This window comes from Melospiza georgiana, chromosome 5 (genome assembly GCF_028018845.1).
Source record: "Melospiza georgiana isolate bMelGeo1 chromosome 5, bMelGeo1.pri, whole genome shotgun sequence".
Taxonomy (NCBI): Eukaryota; Metazoa; Chordata; class Aves; order Passeriformes; family Passerellidae; genus Melospiza; species Melospiza georgiana.
In genome coordinates, this window is record NC_080434.1 from 47,400,010 (window position 1) to 47,419,318 (window position 19,309).

Sequence of the window (19,309 nt, forward strand, 5' to 3'; positions counted from 1 at the left end):
TGAAGAAAGAATTTTACTTTCCTGGAAAAAGATAACAAACATTCATGTTGTCAAAGCTCAGCTGACTATTTTAAATGACAGCAATGCCAACTGAACATATTGAGTGCTGTATTACAGGCATTTTCTCTCATCGGTCAAAACATCTTCCTGAGCAGTTCAACAAAATGTTCATCAGCTCAGCATAAAAAGATCCCACTCTTGCCTATGTGGTGCAAATCAGGAGGAATTCCATTGAAATAACACTACTGCTGCACCCCTGATATATGAAAGGAGAATCAGGTAAGAGAATAAAGCAGGTGTACATTATCTATCATTTTATATAAAATACTCTGGGAAATCACCTGAGAGAGTTCCCAAACTAAGCACCTGTTAAAACTCTTATTTATTTGTATTATGTGTAGTTGAAAAAGGAAATCTTTATACACACGTATTTGTATTTTAAAATATAGATTTTTTTTTCCATTAAAAAGGTGTCATTCTTTCTTGCCCATCACAAGAAAGTTTCTTTCAACATGCCAGATCCAATTACTGGTGTACAACATGGGTTTCCCCAATTTGTAGTATTGCAGATGTGCTTCATGAATTAGCAGTGTCTAAGAAAAGGAAGCAGAGAGTACCAAGAAATCCTCCCAGTTTGGACAATATGCATGCAGTGTAAATCTAGGGCCCAATACAAAACCTTACAAAGACGACCTGAAACTGAGGTCAACATGAAAATGAAGAAGCAATGTCATTAATAAAAGCAAATGTAATATTGTATCCTGTATGTGTTCTCTCCATGTGTAACTACTCTATACAATGTGCAAAGGTGCTTCTAACCAAAACTTCACAGAAGTTAATGTATTAGATAAATATGGTACTACCTTCTCTTTTTTTTTTTTTTCTTATGAAGTTTTCAAAACAGCACAGTAGATGCCAGTCAGCCCTCTCAGGCTTTTTCCCAGTCTTTGCCTCTTTGCCAAGACTGTATGAGCAGCGTTGGCTCATTAGCTCTTGACTTCACGATGGTAAGACCAGAAAACCCCAATCCCTGTTCTTTTCTGACATGCATGCCATACAGCAGCCAAGTGTGTAGTGCTCTGATGAGCTCCCTCTGAAGCACACCTCACACTCTGACAGTCACTGTACAGGTTGGATGGGGATGGAGGAATTGGGAGGAGTGAGCAGCTTGACCTCCCTTATTCCACATTTTCTGGCCAGTGGGTTTAATTTCTTGCCTACCAAATGACTAATGTCTAATCACTACACCAGACTGACTATGCATCTGCCCATAACTGCTAATTCTAAGTCAAATTATTCCAGATTTCCACTGTGAGACTGCCTGATCCAAAACAGAACCCCTTTGAGATGCTACTACTCGCTCTAAACCTCCCCCAGGAAGATGCATTAGAAGTTCGCAGAGGTGAAGATGAATATAGGGAATGCAGACAGGGCAGGACTGGAAAATAGACCTCCCACCCACTAAAAAAACCCCACACCTGAAAAATCCAGCTCTTTCAACATCACTACTCTGTGCCCAAAAAAATGGGAAAAATGTAGGAAAATCTCATCATAATTTCTGAGCTGGCAAGGAATACATCCACAATTACTTTTCTCCCAAACATTAAGGGTTAACATTCAGTAGTAAGAAAGCAAGTGGGAGGGTCAGACAAGCTTGTGAGCAGAAGACCCCCACTGCTGCAGCCTTCAGAGCTATAGCATCATGAGCAGCAGAATTTGCCCAAGGGAGGGCGAAGCCAATTTGAATAAGGTTTTTATGACACCAGATAGACCTGGAAAGGAAGACACTGACTGATGGAACTCGTTGTGTGTGATCTGGAAATGAAAAACTGTCTGGCCTCCTTTTACAGTCATATCCACCAAGAAGGAACTTCAGAGTAGCCAGCTCTGGCCTTCTGTATGCAGGTACCCAAGCTGAGCTGGCTGCCTCTGCATTCATGGAAAGAGAGAGGTGTCTCCAGAGAGTGATTCAGGAAAGCACTTAATCACATACTTAACCTCTGAAGTGTGCTCACACAGTATTGAATTCTCTAATTAAAAGAGAATGTTTCCAGTGTATAGCGGTAGTGATAAGAAACGCAAAGGACATTAAATGATAAGAGCATCAATCCCCTGCTCCCTCTAGTTAGAAACTACTCTCAGGATTTCTCTTTAGAGCCCATGCTTTAGCTGATCTACTGCAGAAGTAGAAGCAGGACCAGGTCAGTAAAGAAATCACCAAATGAGAAAGTATTCTGATTCAAAGGCCTGTTGGACTTTGTTCCCAAGGGGAAATCCCTTTGCACTTACACTGATGAGTGGGATTAACAATAGCACTGTCAACTCATCTTGTAAATCCACTACAGCACCTCTAAAATGGTTCACTTGGAGCACGATAAACAAGACAGCCTTTGTGTTCCCAGCGACAGAAATGTTTGCTTACAGTGAAGTGTGTGTGTGTCTCTCTTTCAGTATTTCAAGCTGAAATCCTCTATGCAATATAACTGCTTTCCAAAGAATTTGAATGCACTGCTGAATATTTAAGGCATGTTAAAAGTAAAAATATTCCCCTTGACAATGTTGTATACTCTATTTCACCAATAAAAAAAAAAAAAGAAAAGGAAGTATGTGTGCAAATGCTGAGGCATAGTTACAATATTTTATAATCATTACTTACAGCAGAGGGTGGGTGGTTGTCTTAGTTTTGACAGTTCTCACATTTTTGCAGTCTGGGGAATGTGGAATAACAGTCAGATCTGACACCCTGTAAAATATATAGAATCACCAATTCTTGCATTTTGTTTTTTCTTCCTGCCAGTGAGGGTTCATTTTGTCTCACTTCAAGCATCCAGTCTAAGAGTTTATTCAAGCAGGCTTGAATACACTCCAGGAAGGAAAATAAGCATGCTGAAATGGACCAAACCTATGCTTTTTACATGTTATTTTATTTTTTCTTGGGTTATTGTGCTTAAGAGAAAATTGGTTTCAGGTGTGTACTTAAATTGTTACCAATAAATTGTTACCATTCATGTATTAACAGAAAATAACCTGTGTACACATTTCCACTTGAAAGAAAAAAACAAAACCAGAAAAAAATTGTATTTCCACCAAAGGTGTGTTACTGTATGTAAAATGATTTTGTATTTGTATTTTCTGAGGGTTTTTGGATGAATGGGCACTTGTTATAGTGTATCACCAATTTCAGAGCAAAGGCTGCAAGTTTTCACACTGAATGCGAGAAATACACATATCTCCCAAAAATTTGCCGTAAAGCTTAGTAGGATACCTGGATCTCAAAGTCAACAGTGTTGCCCAAAAAATGATAGTAAAATCTAGCGTGCACAATAACTCAATGTAAAAATTCTCTCCCTGAGCATTTAGTAAAGCGCATTCTTTGTTGTTGTTGTTGTTGTTTGAAAATGTAGGGGTTGGAGGAGTAGTGTATGAGAGTGCATTGAAGAATACCATAGCAACAGCTGTCCTGTGTAACATCACAATTTGGGGTTTGTATGCTCAAAGTTCTCAGAGTTCTTACACAGTCAGTATTATCTTAGAAACTGACCCTGCAGTCAATGAAATCAAAGAGTACTTTGTCACTGATTTCAGAGGAACATGCTCTAGGAGAGCAGGCATTCCCCAAAGTGAAACACTTATTCCAAAACTTTAAGGTAACATATAGGAAGACATAGAATACTGGAATGACAATCTGTTGTTGAATGCAAAAGGGCGGGTGGCTCAAGGGGACAAACAAGTGCATCAGCAGCCACCAGCACTCCTTCATACTGGGCTGGTCTTGAGCAGTGAGCAGCACAGACAACAGCATTTGCAGAAATTGGTCTCTGGTCTTGTCTCTCATCATCTGTACTTGGTGATGCTTTATTTCCATCCTCCTCACTCAGCATAAGAACAAGAAATGTCAGCAAGTGTTCTCTGAGACACAGAGTGGGGGAAGCTCCAACAAACAATACTTTCTGCAAGAAAGCGAGAAACTTAAATAAATGAATAAATAAAATCAACTACAGCAGTGTAAAAACAGATTTCCGTACAATTTTAGCAGAGATCTGTTTTGAATCAAGGGAAAGTTTGCTCTGCATAGCAAGTGCAGCAAAGTAGTTTTGTTCCTTGAGGCTTAATATTGGACTAATGAAACCTTAGAAGAATAGAAAAAGAAAGCTGATAGAAATTATCCTGCACTGCTGTTATTTCTGGGCTGCCAACAGCACTGCTGACAATGCCATTGCTGCATCAAAGCATTAGCTCCTTTTCCTGTGGATACCTACAATACAAACATAAATCTCTTCAGGTTTGCATTTGAATATAAACCTTCAGAGAGAATACATTTCACTTAGACAACACATTGGCCACTCCTGCTATTTCATATTCTGCATGTCTGGAAAATTATTTTGCCCTCATGTTGCTGAGACGCACAAATGCTTTGTGATCCATTCAAATAAACACTTGCACTTATTTCAGTACATAGCACCTCCAGTCTTTTCTTGTGCTTCAAAATCTATTCCTTTGACTCAGAATACTGATAATCAATTTAACATGAGATCAGTGGCTATATACACATGGTGGGAAACTTCCAAACACCAAAAAAGCAGAAGGGCAATAGGGTCCTAAAAAGGAGCATTTTTAGATTATTAAGTACCAGAAAGTATTGGAAAATGCAAATTAGGAAAAATAGTTAATTCCTGTGGCATGGATAATTAAAATAGAAATATACAAAGAAGTATACTTTCTGTGTTAGATGGAAGGCCTAACTGAGGCCTAAAAGTGAAGTCATGACCCATCCCATCTCCTTATCTGTAGTACATCTTTCTTTAAAAAATGCAATTTACATTATAGACTTAACCCAGGTATATTTCCCCCATAAGTAGCCCTTAAAATTGTCATTTATTTGCTAAAAGATGTATAATGCTGGGATTTCTGAGTGTTCTGATAATATGCTAAAGTGTTTATAGAGAGATACAGAGAGAGATACATAAATATCTATAGTAGCCAAAAAATCTTTTAATCAGTTCTTAACAAATTCTGTTAACAAGTTCAAATGGTCTATAAAAAATACACCATGAAATTTAGAGAACCACCTAACTTGAGAGACTTGATTTTCACCTTGGCCCACACTTAACTCTGTCCTGTTGCAAACTCTGTCCTGCTCCAAATCTGGCTTTAAGATTTAGCAGCCCTCTAACGGTCAACAGCTTTCTAACAGTCCCCAGGAGACTTTCCATAAGGATGTGTTTGACCCTCACTGTAATTCACCTCTGAATTCCTGCCCCACTTTTCTTCCAGCTGCATACAAACCCACCAAGCTGTGCCTACAAACCAGCAAAGCCTTCTCAGCACTTTCCCCAGAGGGTGGGAAATGCCAACAGCGTGAAGTGGCCCAGGCAATATCACCCTCCTGCTTCACTTTCTAAAATGATGAAAGCAAAACTTTCCTGCTGCTTTCTGCTCCAGCTAGTTAGTGTATGTGACCAAAGTCCCATTCACATGTGCATCCTGCTTTGCTTGTGCAAACTTATGTTTGCATGGACACTTCAAGGTTTGTTTGTAACTCCTGTTGTGTTTGCACATATCTGAGCCAGGCTCAGGGTTTGAAGTGCTTGTCCCTTGACCTTTTTTGCTGAGAATACATTCATCTTAGCAAAAACATCCCATTTCTGGAGTGCTCTAAGTGGATGGAGTAGACTGATACTGAAAGTATTGCTTTAGTCCCTGTATCATCTCTTTCATGATGCTGTAGAACAGTTAAAACATATTTCTTGATTAGCATTAATGTAATTACAATGGCAACTTCTGTTTTCTAAAGATGAAAATGTTATTTGCTAATTCACTGCTGCACGGCTACAAGCATGCAGTCATTGTAGCAAAGAAACCAGCGAATTGCACAAAATAGGGAGCCAAAGGGTGTTAGGACCACACAAGTGTACCTTGTTAGGACTGGAAAGGGTTACCTTTGTGCCATTCCCTTTCTCATTTACAATCATTGCCCCTAGAATGGATTCATGTTGTGCCATTTTCTCTTCTAGCTACAATAACAATGAAGTTTTCAAATCCCCATTCCCTCTTTGATTTGATGGTCATTCCTGCTCCCTCTTTTATACAGTCTGGCAGCCTGAACAGTAAAATCACCAATGAATCAAAATACTCCTTTTCTTTGGGAAAACTTTTGTTCTCCACTTTTTTTTCAACTTTCACCTTTTGCTTTCACCATACCTTCCAAAGAGAGCCCAGGGGGGAACTACCCAGCTCCCCTGAACCGACCCTAAACTTCCATCCTTTCCTCTGCCGCAGTGATTCCCACTCTCCATTAGGTGGCATTAGTTCAAGTTCTATCTTGGAGCAAATTGGTCCCATTAAAGACTTTCTCCGAGTTAGCTGGACCATGTCTTCTTCCACTCCTTGTTTCAGAGCTGGATGTTGCCCATCTGTAGAGCTGTTAATTCTGTAGGTTTGCCGGCGTCCCCTACCAAAAAATGTCTTTGCAAATGTATACCATTTTGATTAATAAATAATCTTTTCAAATACAAAATTTCCTGTTAGTTTCTATAGTATTTTCAGTATGTAGAAAGAACTGTGCATGCATGTGTGTAATAGAACATATGTGTATAAAACCAACAAAAGAGCAATAAACCATTGCCCAACATTATTCCCTTGGTTTCCAAAGAGTAAAGATCTTAAAAGGTGAAAGAGAAACATTTCCTTATCTCATTCCTAAATTACCTCAAAAAAAGAAGAGGGGAATAGAAACAAATCCAGCAAAACCAGTTGTTTGTGTGTTGTTAATTCTGTGGAAGACAGCATTATATACTAGACAGGCTGGGGTATAATACACCCTGCTTTCCTATGAAAATTTTTAAAACATTATTACTGCAAAATTGGACCTAGAAGATTCACATGTTCCCTCAAGATAAGTTGAAACCTGAATAAGATCAAATGGGAAAACCAAGGTGAAGATACAGGGAAAGACATTCTGGCTGGGGACTGCAGCTTGCTTCAGAGGCTGTTGAAGTTGAAGCTGGCCCTTCTAAATTAGGGTAAGACAGAAATAGTTTTCAAATATCTCTATCTCCTGTTTACCTTTTACACAAAAAATAGAGTCTTTAATTTCAAATGTCAAATTTCTTTAAATGCCCCAGGGTTTTTCTTGGTGGGAAGGGCATTGGAGAGAACACTAATGTGAAGGGAAAACTAGTGAATCTCTTCCATTTCTCCTTAGAGTATGGGAAGAATTAAACACAAGACTAACAAGAGGAAAAAAACAGTTATGAAAACAACAACAGATCAGTGCCGTCCTTTGCTCTAAATATGCACTATGTTTACTCTCTCCTCTTCCTGTAATTTTATGCAAGTCTTTTCTTTTTAAGTCGAAACTCCCTAGTTCTTATAGGCAAAGGACCACCAAAGTATGTCATCTTTATGGCTTCAGGCAGACCGTGATTCCTGCTGATATTCCTGTATCTCAAACACAGCAGAGGTCTTCCTCTGGAAAAAACTCTTTCAAAGCCTGCATTTACACTGAGGATTTTATTTAAACCATCTCAACTTTGACCCAGCAGCTATGGGAGTGCAGGTTCTGTCAGCAGATGACACTGTAAATCTCATATTCTAAAGAGTCTAAATTTATGACAGTGATCTGTCTGAACCTTCATCTGTCTGTCTCTCAAGTTCATCCCACCCACTCAGCCCCCTGTAATTTTGGGATCTATTAGCCAATGTCAATTAGAAAAGTGTAGAAGTCATACAGATGTACTGATGCTCTCTCCTCCCATGTAGGTGCAGGGCTGTAAACAGGATGGCCTGATCACATCCTCTGATTTTGTATATTTCTCAAGAAATGGAATGAAGGCAAGGGCAGAAGTTTCCACAGAAAAGAAAAAAGAGCAAAACATGGGACAGTCCAGAGAACTGTGAATGACCAGAGGAAAAGGCCATTTTTTCAGCAACAACACTGTCCTCTGTCATGAGATTCCAGCATAAACAAGGCTGACACACATCGTTCTGGCAGCCTGCACTTCTCAGGATTCACTTTCATTCACTTGTACAGGATTTCCCTCAATGCCAAAAGCAGCATCACCCCCTTTGCTTGTCTGATGGGCAAATGCCTGTACCCTCAGGATGGCGAGCTCCAGCACTGCCACTCAGCAGCATCAAATGGCTCAGGTCAGCACTGTGGCAGGGGACACGTCCTCCCACCCCATGGAGACACCTCCAATAACTGCTGGCCCTGTTATCTGTGCTGATAGTACAGACAATAATGACCCCCTCCAAGTATGAGGGTCTTGTTCCTCAATGTTTCCACAAATCAAGGTGTTTGAAGGACTCAGTGCCTCTTTTCTTTTGGAAAAAATCTTTAGCTGGGAGTTTCTTTCTTCTCAAGCTCATCTATAATGGCAGCTCACCTGCAAGGTCTGAATTCCATCCCTAAATCAAATTTCTAGCTTAAGCTCATTCTGATAATTAGTTCTGAAGACGAAAAGGTCTGCTCATTTTATCACTATCTGGGAGACTGCCTCAAGAAGCAATCCATTGCTAAGGCAGACTGGTGTGGAGTAATATGCATTGGGAACTCAGTACATTTCACCTTTGTGTAAAAAAGAAAAAATAAAAAAGCTTGAGAGCTACCTTCTGTGCATGCAAGCACTTTTAATTAATAGCAATTTGAAAAGAGAAAAAAATTTACAACTTTACTACAATTCAACAACTTTTGCTAAAAATCCAGTGCATTGAATTGCCACAATCTATTAAATTGTACATTGCCTAAACCTGCTCTGTCCTGCATTAATTACAAAAGACAAATCAGATCTTGATAAATGATTTAGCAAGAGAAAATAGACAACACCAAACCACCCAAAACCTCTTCTGATCTTTTCTTAATGGCAGCAGCCTTTCAATAATGATGTTAAACTGGTAATATGAAATTGGCAGGTCACGCTGACAAACAAAAGAAAACAACCCCTCCTTATGGCTTTTCATTTGACTGTCAAAAAATGAAATTTCAAAACAAAACTATTGGAGTGGGTGAAAATGATGACAGCAAAATTAAAACTGATCTTAATTGCATCAAGTAGTGATTTCTTCTGTTACTCTTCTAGCTCCCCTCAGGATTACTACAGATTTTAAGCAGCCACGATTGACTGACCTACACTGTTCTCCTGTATTTGGTGGAGGCAATCACATGTCTAATCCTGACAAATGTCTAAGACACATTGTGGTGCCTTTATGATTACTAGTTCAAACCAAGTCAGCATAGAATCCCTGTCTATCCACTCCAGAAGATGTATCAAAAGCCAGGACAGGTCTTCCAAGAGAATAGAAATGAAAAAAAGAAATGTCTCTCTCCTTCACAGTACATAAACTGGAGATGCCTACTTGCTTTTCTGTAGCAACACTGAGGATATGAGGTCATGACTACTCTGAAAAGTGTTCTAGAAGAATACAATAAGGGTGGTAGGTTAGTTAAAATCTAAACATAGTGGGAAAAAAAAGGAATACCAAGTTTTGTACAAATGCATTTTATATCTTATGCTCCTTGGCTTAATGCTATTTACATCTTCTGCATGTGTGGTTGACCACATTCTGGCTTAAGCTTCATGGTATTTTGAGAAGACTGGGAGCATGGAGAGATGGAATTTTCTCTGTCATGTCATACTCCTACAGAAGGAAAGGGAGTGATCTGTGCTCACATGTATGTGTTGGTGGTCAGGGCTGGAGACTCTGTGGTCCCAAACACAGCTCTGAGTGCAGAGGCACATAGTTCTGAGCTAAAATTCCTCTGCTATTATAGGAGTCAGATTTTTTAGGGTAAGATGACTGCAACATATAAGCTATTTCTCAGACACTTTGGGAAATTGTTATTTTACATACCAACTACAGCTATGCATATATTATGGCCTGCTGGCTTAGGAAGGTAGAACTGGAAAGCAAATGAATAAATGAATTGTCTGGGTCAATCTTAGTGTTAGATCTACAGTATTTTGTCTGGATGGCCTTCAGTCCACCCTGGGGTTTCATGCCCCTCAGCCTGTGAAAGCCCCTTGGCAGCTCGCAGCTGACCCCCGTTGAGTGACAATTAAGAGAGAGAGAGAGAGAGAAAATTCTAACATAAAACCGACAGCATAGCTGTGTATTAATCGCCAGTTTCCCAGCGCTGTCCTGAGCCTGGCAGGCAGCTTTCCTTGCTCCTCTTTGCTGGAGGATGCTCCTGCCGCTGTGAGCGAGACCCAGCCCGCTGGGGGCTCCGTGGGCCGGGACTTGTGCGCCCCGGGCAGCGCCCACCCCGCCCCTCCTCCTCCTCCCACCCCTGCCACCGAATTACATATAGAGATAACGGGAACGACACACAAAACAGCAAACAAACATACCCAACACCCAGCCCAGACCCGCGGTTGTTGGTACTTTTCACCGCCCCTTCGCATAATGAATATATTCGCGTTTCCTCCCACTCTCCCAATGGGCTACCAGCTGCAGAAGTCCTGAATAGCGAGTTTAATTGGGCTTTGTCATGCAGAATACCTCCATTTTCTACAGCAGGTTACAAAGGGGCCCTTGGCAGACGTGGCGGGCTCCTCTGGCCACGGCGGGTCCTGCCTGGCTGCGCCCAACACCTCCGCACGCCGCGCAGGTACCGCCTCCAGCCCGCTGCCCCCGGCGCAGGGCACCTGCAGCGCAGGGTCACCCACAGCACAGGGTCACCTCCAGTACTGTGTCACCTGCAGCACAGGGTCACCTGCAGCACAGGGTCACCTCCAGTACTGTGTCACCTGCAGCACAGTGTCACCTCCAGTACAGTGTCACCTGCAGTACAGTGTCACCTGCAGCACAGGGTCACCTGCAGCACAGGGTCACCTCCAGTACAGTGTCACCTCCAGTACAGTGTCACCTGCAGCACAGTGTCACCTGCAGTACAGGGCACCTGCAGCACAGGGTCACCTCCAGTACAGTGTCACCTCCAGTACAGTGTCACCTGCAGCACAGGGCACCTGCAGTACAGGGCACCTGCAGCACAGTGTCACCTGCAGTACAGTGTCACCTCCAGTACAGTGTCACCTGCAGCACAGGGTCACCTCCAGTACAGTGTCACCTCCAGTACAGTGTCACCTGCAGCACAGGGTCACCTCCAGTACAGTGTCACCTCCAGTACAGTGTCACCTGCAGCACAGGGCACCTCCAGCACAGGGCACCTGCAGCACAGGGCCACCCCCAGTACAGTGTCACCTGCAGCACAGGGTAACCTCCAGTACTGTGTCACCTCCAGCACAGTGTCACCTGCAGTACAGGGGCACCTGCAGCACAGGGCCACCTCCAGCACAGGGTCACCTCCAGTACAGGGTCACCTGCAGCACAGGGCACCTGCAGCACAGGGTACCTGCAGCACAGGGTCACCTCCAGCACAGGGTCACCTCCAGCCCCCCCTCCCAGCACAGGGTCACCTCCAACCCACCGTCCCCGGCGCAGGGCCACCTGCAGCCCTCCCGTCCCAGCGCAGCGTCACCTCCAGCCCGCCGCTGTCCGAAGCTGCCCGGTGCAGGATCACAGCTGCTTTTCTGCTCCTCCCTGGGCTGCTCCCAAACGCCCCTGGGACGCTCCGATCCCGCCGGATCCCTTTTCCCCGGCGATCACGGCAAGAATGTTAGACACAGTTTATTTCCCACACGACCTTTTAAAACTCGGACCTTACGACCAAATGTTCCGTTTTCATAGCAAATTGGTGCGGTGAGGATCAATGGGCAAACCCCGGACTCAAAAGAGATTTGCCATTATGGGCTAATCATATATTCTCTATTTGATATAAATTATGTAGAGTACGGAGTGCCAATATTCACCGTGAATTACAGCTAATTGTCATTTGGAATCCAAGCTACTACTTCTGCCCACTGATTGGGATTGTTTTCTTCAGACTTATCTTTCGCCCTCTCGTTTCTTGTTTTGACAGTTTAAATCCAGGTCTATATGACATAGAAAGCTAATAAAATTCTCATTTCATTGTTAATCTGATTTCTTCGCAGTATAGGTTTTACCCTCACACCTGCGTAGCAGGGTGTAATTCCATTAATAATAATGATAAAAAAACCCTAAATCAACATATTCACTGCATGTCTTTTCCCTGATGATATATTGTGAGCAGCGAGGGTTGAAAAAGAGCCATTTATTCTCACCGTGAATGAGTCTGCCTGGAACTGAAGACTTCACCTGCCTCCTCAGTCAATTAGGAATGTATCGAAAATTCTACCAGAAAACGAGTTAAATTAACCGTTAGCTAATTTCCTTGTGTCCCTCCTACATAATCCCCCCTTTTCAGCTTGCCCCAGAAATTACCACATGTTGCAAGGTTCAAATAGTGCCTAATGAAACAGTGACTAAATGGTTCTCTCAAACCCACAGTGAAGCCCTTTCGCTGTGCCTTCAAAGCCTGGGGGGCTGCAGCGGTCGGGGGTCCTCATCTTAAAAAACATTTTCCATCTATATATATATAAAATAATTATCGAGTTTGGCAGCAAAGTCTCCCCCGGCAGGGCTGCGACGTCTCTCCCTTCCCACCGCGCACAGCCCGGGGCTGCGGCACCGGCTGCCCCCGGGCAGAGGGGAGGAATCGGCACTGGACACGGCGGGAAGGGCCGGGGACCGGAGGGGACACGGCGGGAAGGGCCGGGGACCGGAGGGGACACGGCCACCGAGGGAGTGCGCGCACACGCGGGACCGTGCCCCGGCGTGCGTGGGAACACACATGGGCTGCCCGGGGGAGCCCGCACGACTTTATTTCCAACACTCTGTGTCGGTGCCTCCTCCGAGGCTGTAGAAACTGGTTTGGAAAGACCGCCCCCGTATTGCTGGGCTCTGCCGGGAGGCAGAGTATGTTCCTGTGGTGTCGAGGTCTCCCTTTCGCTTTCTTTACATTCACACGGAGGCGGAGCGTTTTTCCCTATTTCATACAGCGGTTCCGCGTAAATTGTAAACTTCGGTTTTACCGAGGTTCTTAAATTTGGGGACGGGGAAAAAAAAGCCCAGGGTCGGCAATCTTCTGTGTAAAACCCTTCCGAGGAGAAGATTTGTCCCGCAGTTACGAGCTCTCATTTCTGTCTAAAGCGGCTTCACTGAAGTGTCATCTACTAAAACTCGGTGAATTCCGCAAAGAGAGTAGAGTCACTTATTTGAAACGGTAAGGCTAATACAAAGTCATCAAAGCACTATGGTTCTTGTCTTTAAGTGACAACCCTCTTTATTGAACTGTTTGAAATACGCCTCCTGCTTTTCAATGTCTCTCTATCCATCTTTGTCTGCTCTTCAGAAAAGCAGACAATATAAAGCAAAGCCTGGCGAGCTCCCCACGCTCTGGCTTGGGCAGTGCCAACGTTAGCCTTGAAATTGTCACTCCTTCATTAATCTGAAACTAGTTATTTTTCCAGAGCACACAGCACACGCTTCCGATCTCTTTGGGTTCGCTTCCAACAGCTGAAATCCCCCGGGACACGCCGGCTGGGGTCGGGGCAGGGGGAGGCGCGGAGGGGCCGGGGCCGGTTCATCGCCTTCAGCGCGGCCGGCTGGGAAGCGCGCAGGGGGGCGGAGAGGGGCGCGGAGCCGATCCTGCGTGAAATCGGCCCTTTCACGGCGGGCCTGAGCGCGCTGCAGCGCGGCCACACGCCCCGAGGTGCTCCGAGTGGCACAGGGGGTTCGGGCTGTTTGTTATTCCGCTGTCATGCGGGACTGCCCGGCAGCTGCCCGGCGCACGGCGCTCCGCCACCGGCCCGGCCCGGGGAGCCAGGCCGCCTTCCCAGCGCCGGGGTCCCACCCAGGACCCCCGGGCCCGGGCTGCCAACCCTGCCCGGGCTTCCTCGCCCCGACCCAGAGCCGGTTCAGCCGACCGAGGTGCGCAGAGGCTGCGGGGTGCCCTTCCCGCTATCGTAGTTAACAGGCTTTTCGAGCATCCGCGAAAACGTATTTTTAAAAAAATAAAAAGTTTTTGGCCGGGTTTCTTTCCCGAAGGACTGCATGAGGTCATCTTTAGGCTCCGGATCCAGAATGGGAGTGCTCCCTGCCCTGCCCACGTCCTCCGAGCTGGTGTCAGGACGCTCGCCAGGGTCCCAGAGCGGTGATAATAGGACTCGCCCCTTCCTGCCCATCTTATCCCCGTGGACCCGACAGAAACTCCCGAGTGATCCTTTCTGGCCCTGGCCTCGTCCTGCGGCCGTGCCGTCCACTGAACCGTGCAAGAGGGAAAGAGCCCCGGGCAGCATTGAGCCGCCGAGCAGCGCTGCCACCGGTCCGGCTGCCCCTGCCCGCAAGGACAGCACTGGGAGGCACTGGGCAGGCACTGGGCAGGCACTGGGAGGCACTGGGAGGCACTGGGCAGGCACTGGGGAGGCACTGGGAGGCACTGGGGAGGCACTGGGCAGGCACTGGGAGGCACTGGGGAGGCACTGGGGAGGCACTGGGAGGCACTGGGAGGCACTGGGGAGCCGCACCCGAGGCCCTGTCCCATGGGGGTTAGGTCAGCGGGAGAGGCGGGATTAGGAAATTAGGATAAACTAGAGGTGAATGCAGCAGGACTAGGTAGACTGTCCCCTCTCTGCCCCAGCTCCAACCGGAGGTACCGAGGAAGGAGGGTTTCACCGCAGTTCCCTGGCCTGGATCCCTGCACTGTGAGCTCTACTCTCCATGAGTGCCTGGGGCTCGACTGATGAGGCCCAGCCTGCCCCATATCCCCCAGGGAGGATGTGCAGCCGGCCAGAACACTGAGCCCTTCAGTCTGGGAATCTCGGGAGTGTACCTGTCACCGTGTCCCAGCTACACCACGTGTGGAAGCCAGGAGCTGACCCAAGGGCCTCCACTTCCCCAAGTCTGGGGGAGAAGTGAGAGATGCTGGCCATGGACATTGTGGCAAGAGCTCAGAGAGTGGGGAAAGGCTTCAGCAGCACCTATGGGGATTTCAGGGCAGGGCTGAAAGAGCAGCCCAAGGAACATCATGTCTTCAGCACTGCCAAGTTCCAGCAGGCCACGGCCAATGCTGCCTGAAGACTAACACATCTGATCAGGACATGGGAGCAGGTTCAAGCAGCGGATCCACAACCAGAGAAGGCAGAGCCATGAGTCTGACTTCAGCCAGGTAGACCAAGGTCGGAGAAACTCCTCAAGATGGATGTTTTCTTCTTCTGATTTTTTTTTTAATTGAAAAGAGTTAAGTAGAACTTCAGTTAGTAAATAAATATCTCAACTGGAAAGCTTTTCTGGAGGGATGATAACGCAACAGGTTACAGAAGGTCACTCACACAAACACGACTCACATCACTTGCGCTAACGCTCTTGCTTTAGTTGTGTAACCGTCCCCTTGCTGGGGGGGCTAGGTGACCCGGAGGGTCATTAGGAGCTGTTCCACACCTGCAATCCACCCAGGACACAGGCAACTCCTCTGCCACAAAGTTACACCAGGAGTGTCTCCATCAGGAGCTGCACACTGCCTGTCTTAGGCACTGGACGAATAAAGGGGGGGGAAATTGCACTTCACACTTTGTAGGAGTGAAAAAAAGGATAGAAAGAAGAAGGGGGGTGAAGGAAAAACTCAACACGTTTTAATGTAAATTTGCTTGAATTTCAGAATATTGAATGCTGGATGTGGAAACCCTCAAAAACATTTCCTGCAAATTACAGTACATTCAACTTCCGGTGGTGCTTCTGTCACACCGACTTTATCATTCATCTTTTCCAAAGTTTTTTACATGAAACATTTACTTTGAAATAAAATGAAATATTGTCTCAACTGTCCAAATGACAGTTTGTATGTGATGATGACAATGATGATGATGATGATGATGATGATGATGATGATGATGATGATGATGATGATGATGATGATGATGATATGCCACAATTACCTCCCAACCCTTGAAAGACACATGCAAGCATTGATTACTATGAGATCAACTAACTTATTTTTCCTATTTTTTAAAGATATTGCTAAGTACTGTAATGAAGATAAATTTCACTGTTTATCTTCTAGAAATGGAGGGAAATACTAATTTATTCACTGAGGTGCATATTTCCACAGAGTTGTGCTGAGAACATATACACTCTATCAAGTGTATCTTTGCAGTTTTAAAATATCTTTGAGTTCTGCAGATTTCAGAGACTGTGATGCTTTTTCTCACCCAGCAAAGTTTTGCTTTCCCAGGCTGCTGCAGGCCTGTTGACTCCATCCTGTCACAGTATGGGATGACATTGCTGAGAGGGTGGGCAATACTTTCTGTGGAACTAATGCCCTCCTCCCAGAACTTCAAGGTTGGAAAAGACCCACTGTGATTATAGAAGCAAGTTAGCAAGGTGAACTGGAGCAGAGAATCAGCAGTTTCCAGATTCAGATTTTAGGTGAAGCAGGGACAATCCCCTCAGCCATACCCTCCATGAAGTCCCCTGGTAAGGAGACACAAGGACCTCAAGCCTTTGGCTCTTTGGTCTCCCCAGCCTGGCAAGTGAGAGGACTGCCACTGGGGTAACCAACATCCCCATCGCTCAGCTGGCACGCGGGCTGCTGGCCTCTGTAGTGAGCTCAGGCAGTGAAACGGTATGGATTAGTGGTATGGACCAGTGAGATTTTGTATTTGTTTTCCAAGTCCAGTCCAAGTCTCTTCAGCAGCCTGGGAGATTGCAGGCCACTCAAACTGGAGACCTACCTCTGAGCTGAAGCTCCAAAATTAGGGATAAATGTAAGGATTACTTCAGAGGTAGTGTATATTGGATTAGTGGAAAATCCACCCAAGGAAAATGTGAGAGAAAGAATATAATGTGCAAAAGGCACTTCTGATTTGCTTATATTACTTGCTGTATATAAACTTACTGTCTGCCAATACTGCAGGAACTAGGAAAAATGTTATGAAGGGGCTCGTTTGGGACTGACTACCTCCAGGTCCATCCCACTCTCATCAGCCGCCGGTAACTCTCCTGCAAGGAGCTGAGGATGGGCTGCCCAAGGCAGGGGCCGGACCGGACCCGTGGCTGAGCGCTGCCGGACGCAAATTGCAGAGAGCTTCAACCATGTCTCAGCCTAGCGGGTTTGCATCAGACCTTCTCCCTAAGCCTGGTCAAGGCGCCTAATGAAATCAACACCGAAAAGAGCTAACGCTGTTCCGACACCCGAGGGGGAAAAAAATCCCTGATCTCTGCTTAATATCCACCCGTAAAATAACAAGCGGAGTTTCAGCCTGGTGAAGGGTCGCCGAGCGCAGCCAGCCCCCCTTGAGGAGGGGGGCGAGGGAAGAGCCGGCGCTCCCAGGCCGGCGGGGCGGGGGCTGTGCGGGATCCCAGCGCTTCCCTCCGGCCCCGAGCCGCCATCCCCGGGCCAGCGGCAGCCGCCGGTGCCCGGTGCGGTGCCTTCGGGCCGGCGGACGGGAGAAAGCTGTCAGTGGCCAGGAGGGCGTGCCCTGGCTCCGGCTGGGGAGGAACACAAGGCTGCTGGACTCAGAGCACCGGCTGCATTTGCATTCCGGCCGGAGCGGAGTCCCCCCCTTCTCCGCCCCCCAGCCGTCCCGAGCCACAGGGGAACAGAAAACATGTTCGTGTTAGTAACCGATGGCTTTTATTTTCACTCTTTACGCAGGTCTGACACATATACAGCGATGCTTTCACCGTACGAAGGACAAGGACTGCAAAGGAAAGCACCTTGCCCAGCCAGCGCACCTTCGCTGCTGAGACTGGGCTGGCACCTCATGGGAGGAAGGGGGAGTCGGGGGGGGGGTAAGAAGAAAAAAGTTAAATTCTCGTCTGATTTCATTTATTTAAATAAATATATATATAATTTTTATATAAAACTATTCACAGACAAACAGCCGTCCCAAACCCAAACGGGCGATCGTTATGTCTTTTCTTCTTTTTCTTAAGAAGTCCGTCCAGTAGGTTCTCTACAGGTTTTAATTTGCTTTTCAGGTTTGTTTTTTGTTGGTTTTTTTTTTTTTTTCTTTCTTTTTTTTTTTTTTTTTTTTTTTTTTTTTTTTTTAACGTCTCGCCTTTCGGTTTCAAAGGCGTTTCTTTTTTTCCTTTAAATTGCCTGTGAGGATACAGAGGAAGACACCCCTGGCTATGCGAGCCTTGTCCCATGCCACATTTTAGAAAGAGCAGGTGCCCTCTCCTGGGGTTACATAAGTAACGTTTAGGTTGACCTCCCACGACTAAAACGTTTGCAGTCCGAAAAAATATATATAGAGATATTTCTATTACTGCGAATGGATGAGAATTAACCCTCCGCGGCAGCGGGGCCAGCCCGGGGCAGGCTGGCGGGCTGCCGTCCGTGGGGAGCGCGGCCAGGTGAGTCGCCGCGCCGCCACCTCGCTCCGGGCTGGGAGCCGGAGGCAGGCGGATCTCACAACGGGGAGATCTCTTTATCCTCGGTAGCCGATGAGGGGGATAGAGACTCTTCATCCTCTGACCGGGGGTAATGCCCCTGGCTGGTGCTGCACTTGCAGCCCCCGTGCGAGTTTCGCTGGGTGCCTTTGCCTTCTTTCTTGTGCTTCACCCTCCTGTTTTGGAACCAGATTTTCACTTGCTTCTCAGACAGGTTCAGGTACGTGGCTATCTCGATCCTCCGAAGCCGGGACAGGTACATGTTGGAGGAGAATTCCCTCTCCAGCTCCAAGAGCTGGGTGCTAGTGAAAGCAGTCCTCATCCGTTTCCCATTTTGAATTTGACTGGATTCGGACCCTCCTGGACGGAAGAGAAAGGCGAACTTCAGCGGGACAGGGAAAAGGAGTGGGGGAGGCTAGAGAGAGAGACAGACAGACAGAGAGAAGACATTCCCCAGCAGCTTTCCGACCCGGGACAGCCGCTCTCCCTTGGCGACACCCCTTCTCCCGCTGCCCCCCTTCCCCGCTGGCTCAGGGCTCCTACCCATGCCGAGGCAGTGAAACCTCCGGGGGTCGCTGACGCTGTAGGTGCTGGCGGCGCAGGCAGGTGGGTGATGCGCGGCGTGTCCCAGGGCGGCGGCGGCGGGCACGGCGGCGGCGGGCGGCGGGTGCTGCGGCGGGTGGTGAGCGTGGCTGCTCCGCGGGCAGCACTGGGCCTCGCCCGCCGCCGTGGGGAACTGGCTCTTGAGCAGGGGGATGGCCCCGCCGGAGCCGCCGCCGCGGGACGAGTGCAGGTGCGAGGTGACACAGAGCGGGCAGACGCAGAAGGCGCCGCTCTTGCGGGACGGGCAGCCCGGGCCCGACACCGACATGACGAGGGGGGAAGGCATGCTGAGAGGGATGAAGAAGTCCTGGCCGTGGTGATGCTCAGGAAGGGACGGAGCCGGCCTCGAGGAGTCTTTGATGATTAAGGAGTCGACATAGAAGGAGCGTGACAT

The 19,309-nt window shown here is 46.8% G+C and overlaps 1 protein-coding gene across 1 annotated transcript; it reads right to left on the reverse strand.

The window, feature by feature from the left end:
- Positions 1 to 18,331: 18,331 nt before the first annotated feature.
- Positions 18,332 to 19,309, reverse strand: GSX2 (GS homeobox 2). Its single transcript, XM_058023979.1, has 2 exons — positions 18,856 to 19,309; positions 18,332 to 18,672 (listed from the first exon to the last, which is right to left on the reverse strand). The coding sequence occupies exons 1-2, from the start codon at positions 19,307 to 19,309 to the stop codon at positions 18,332 to 18,334; spliced, it is 795 nt and encodes a 264-aa protein (XP_057879962.1).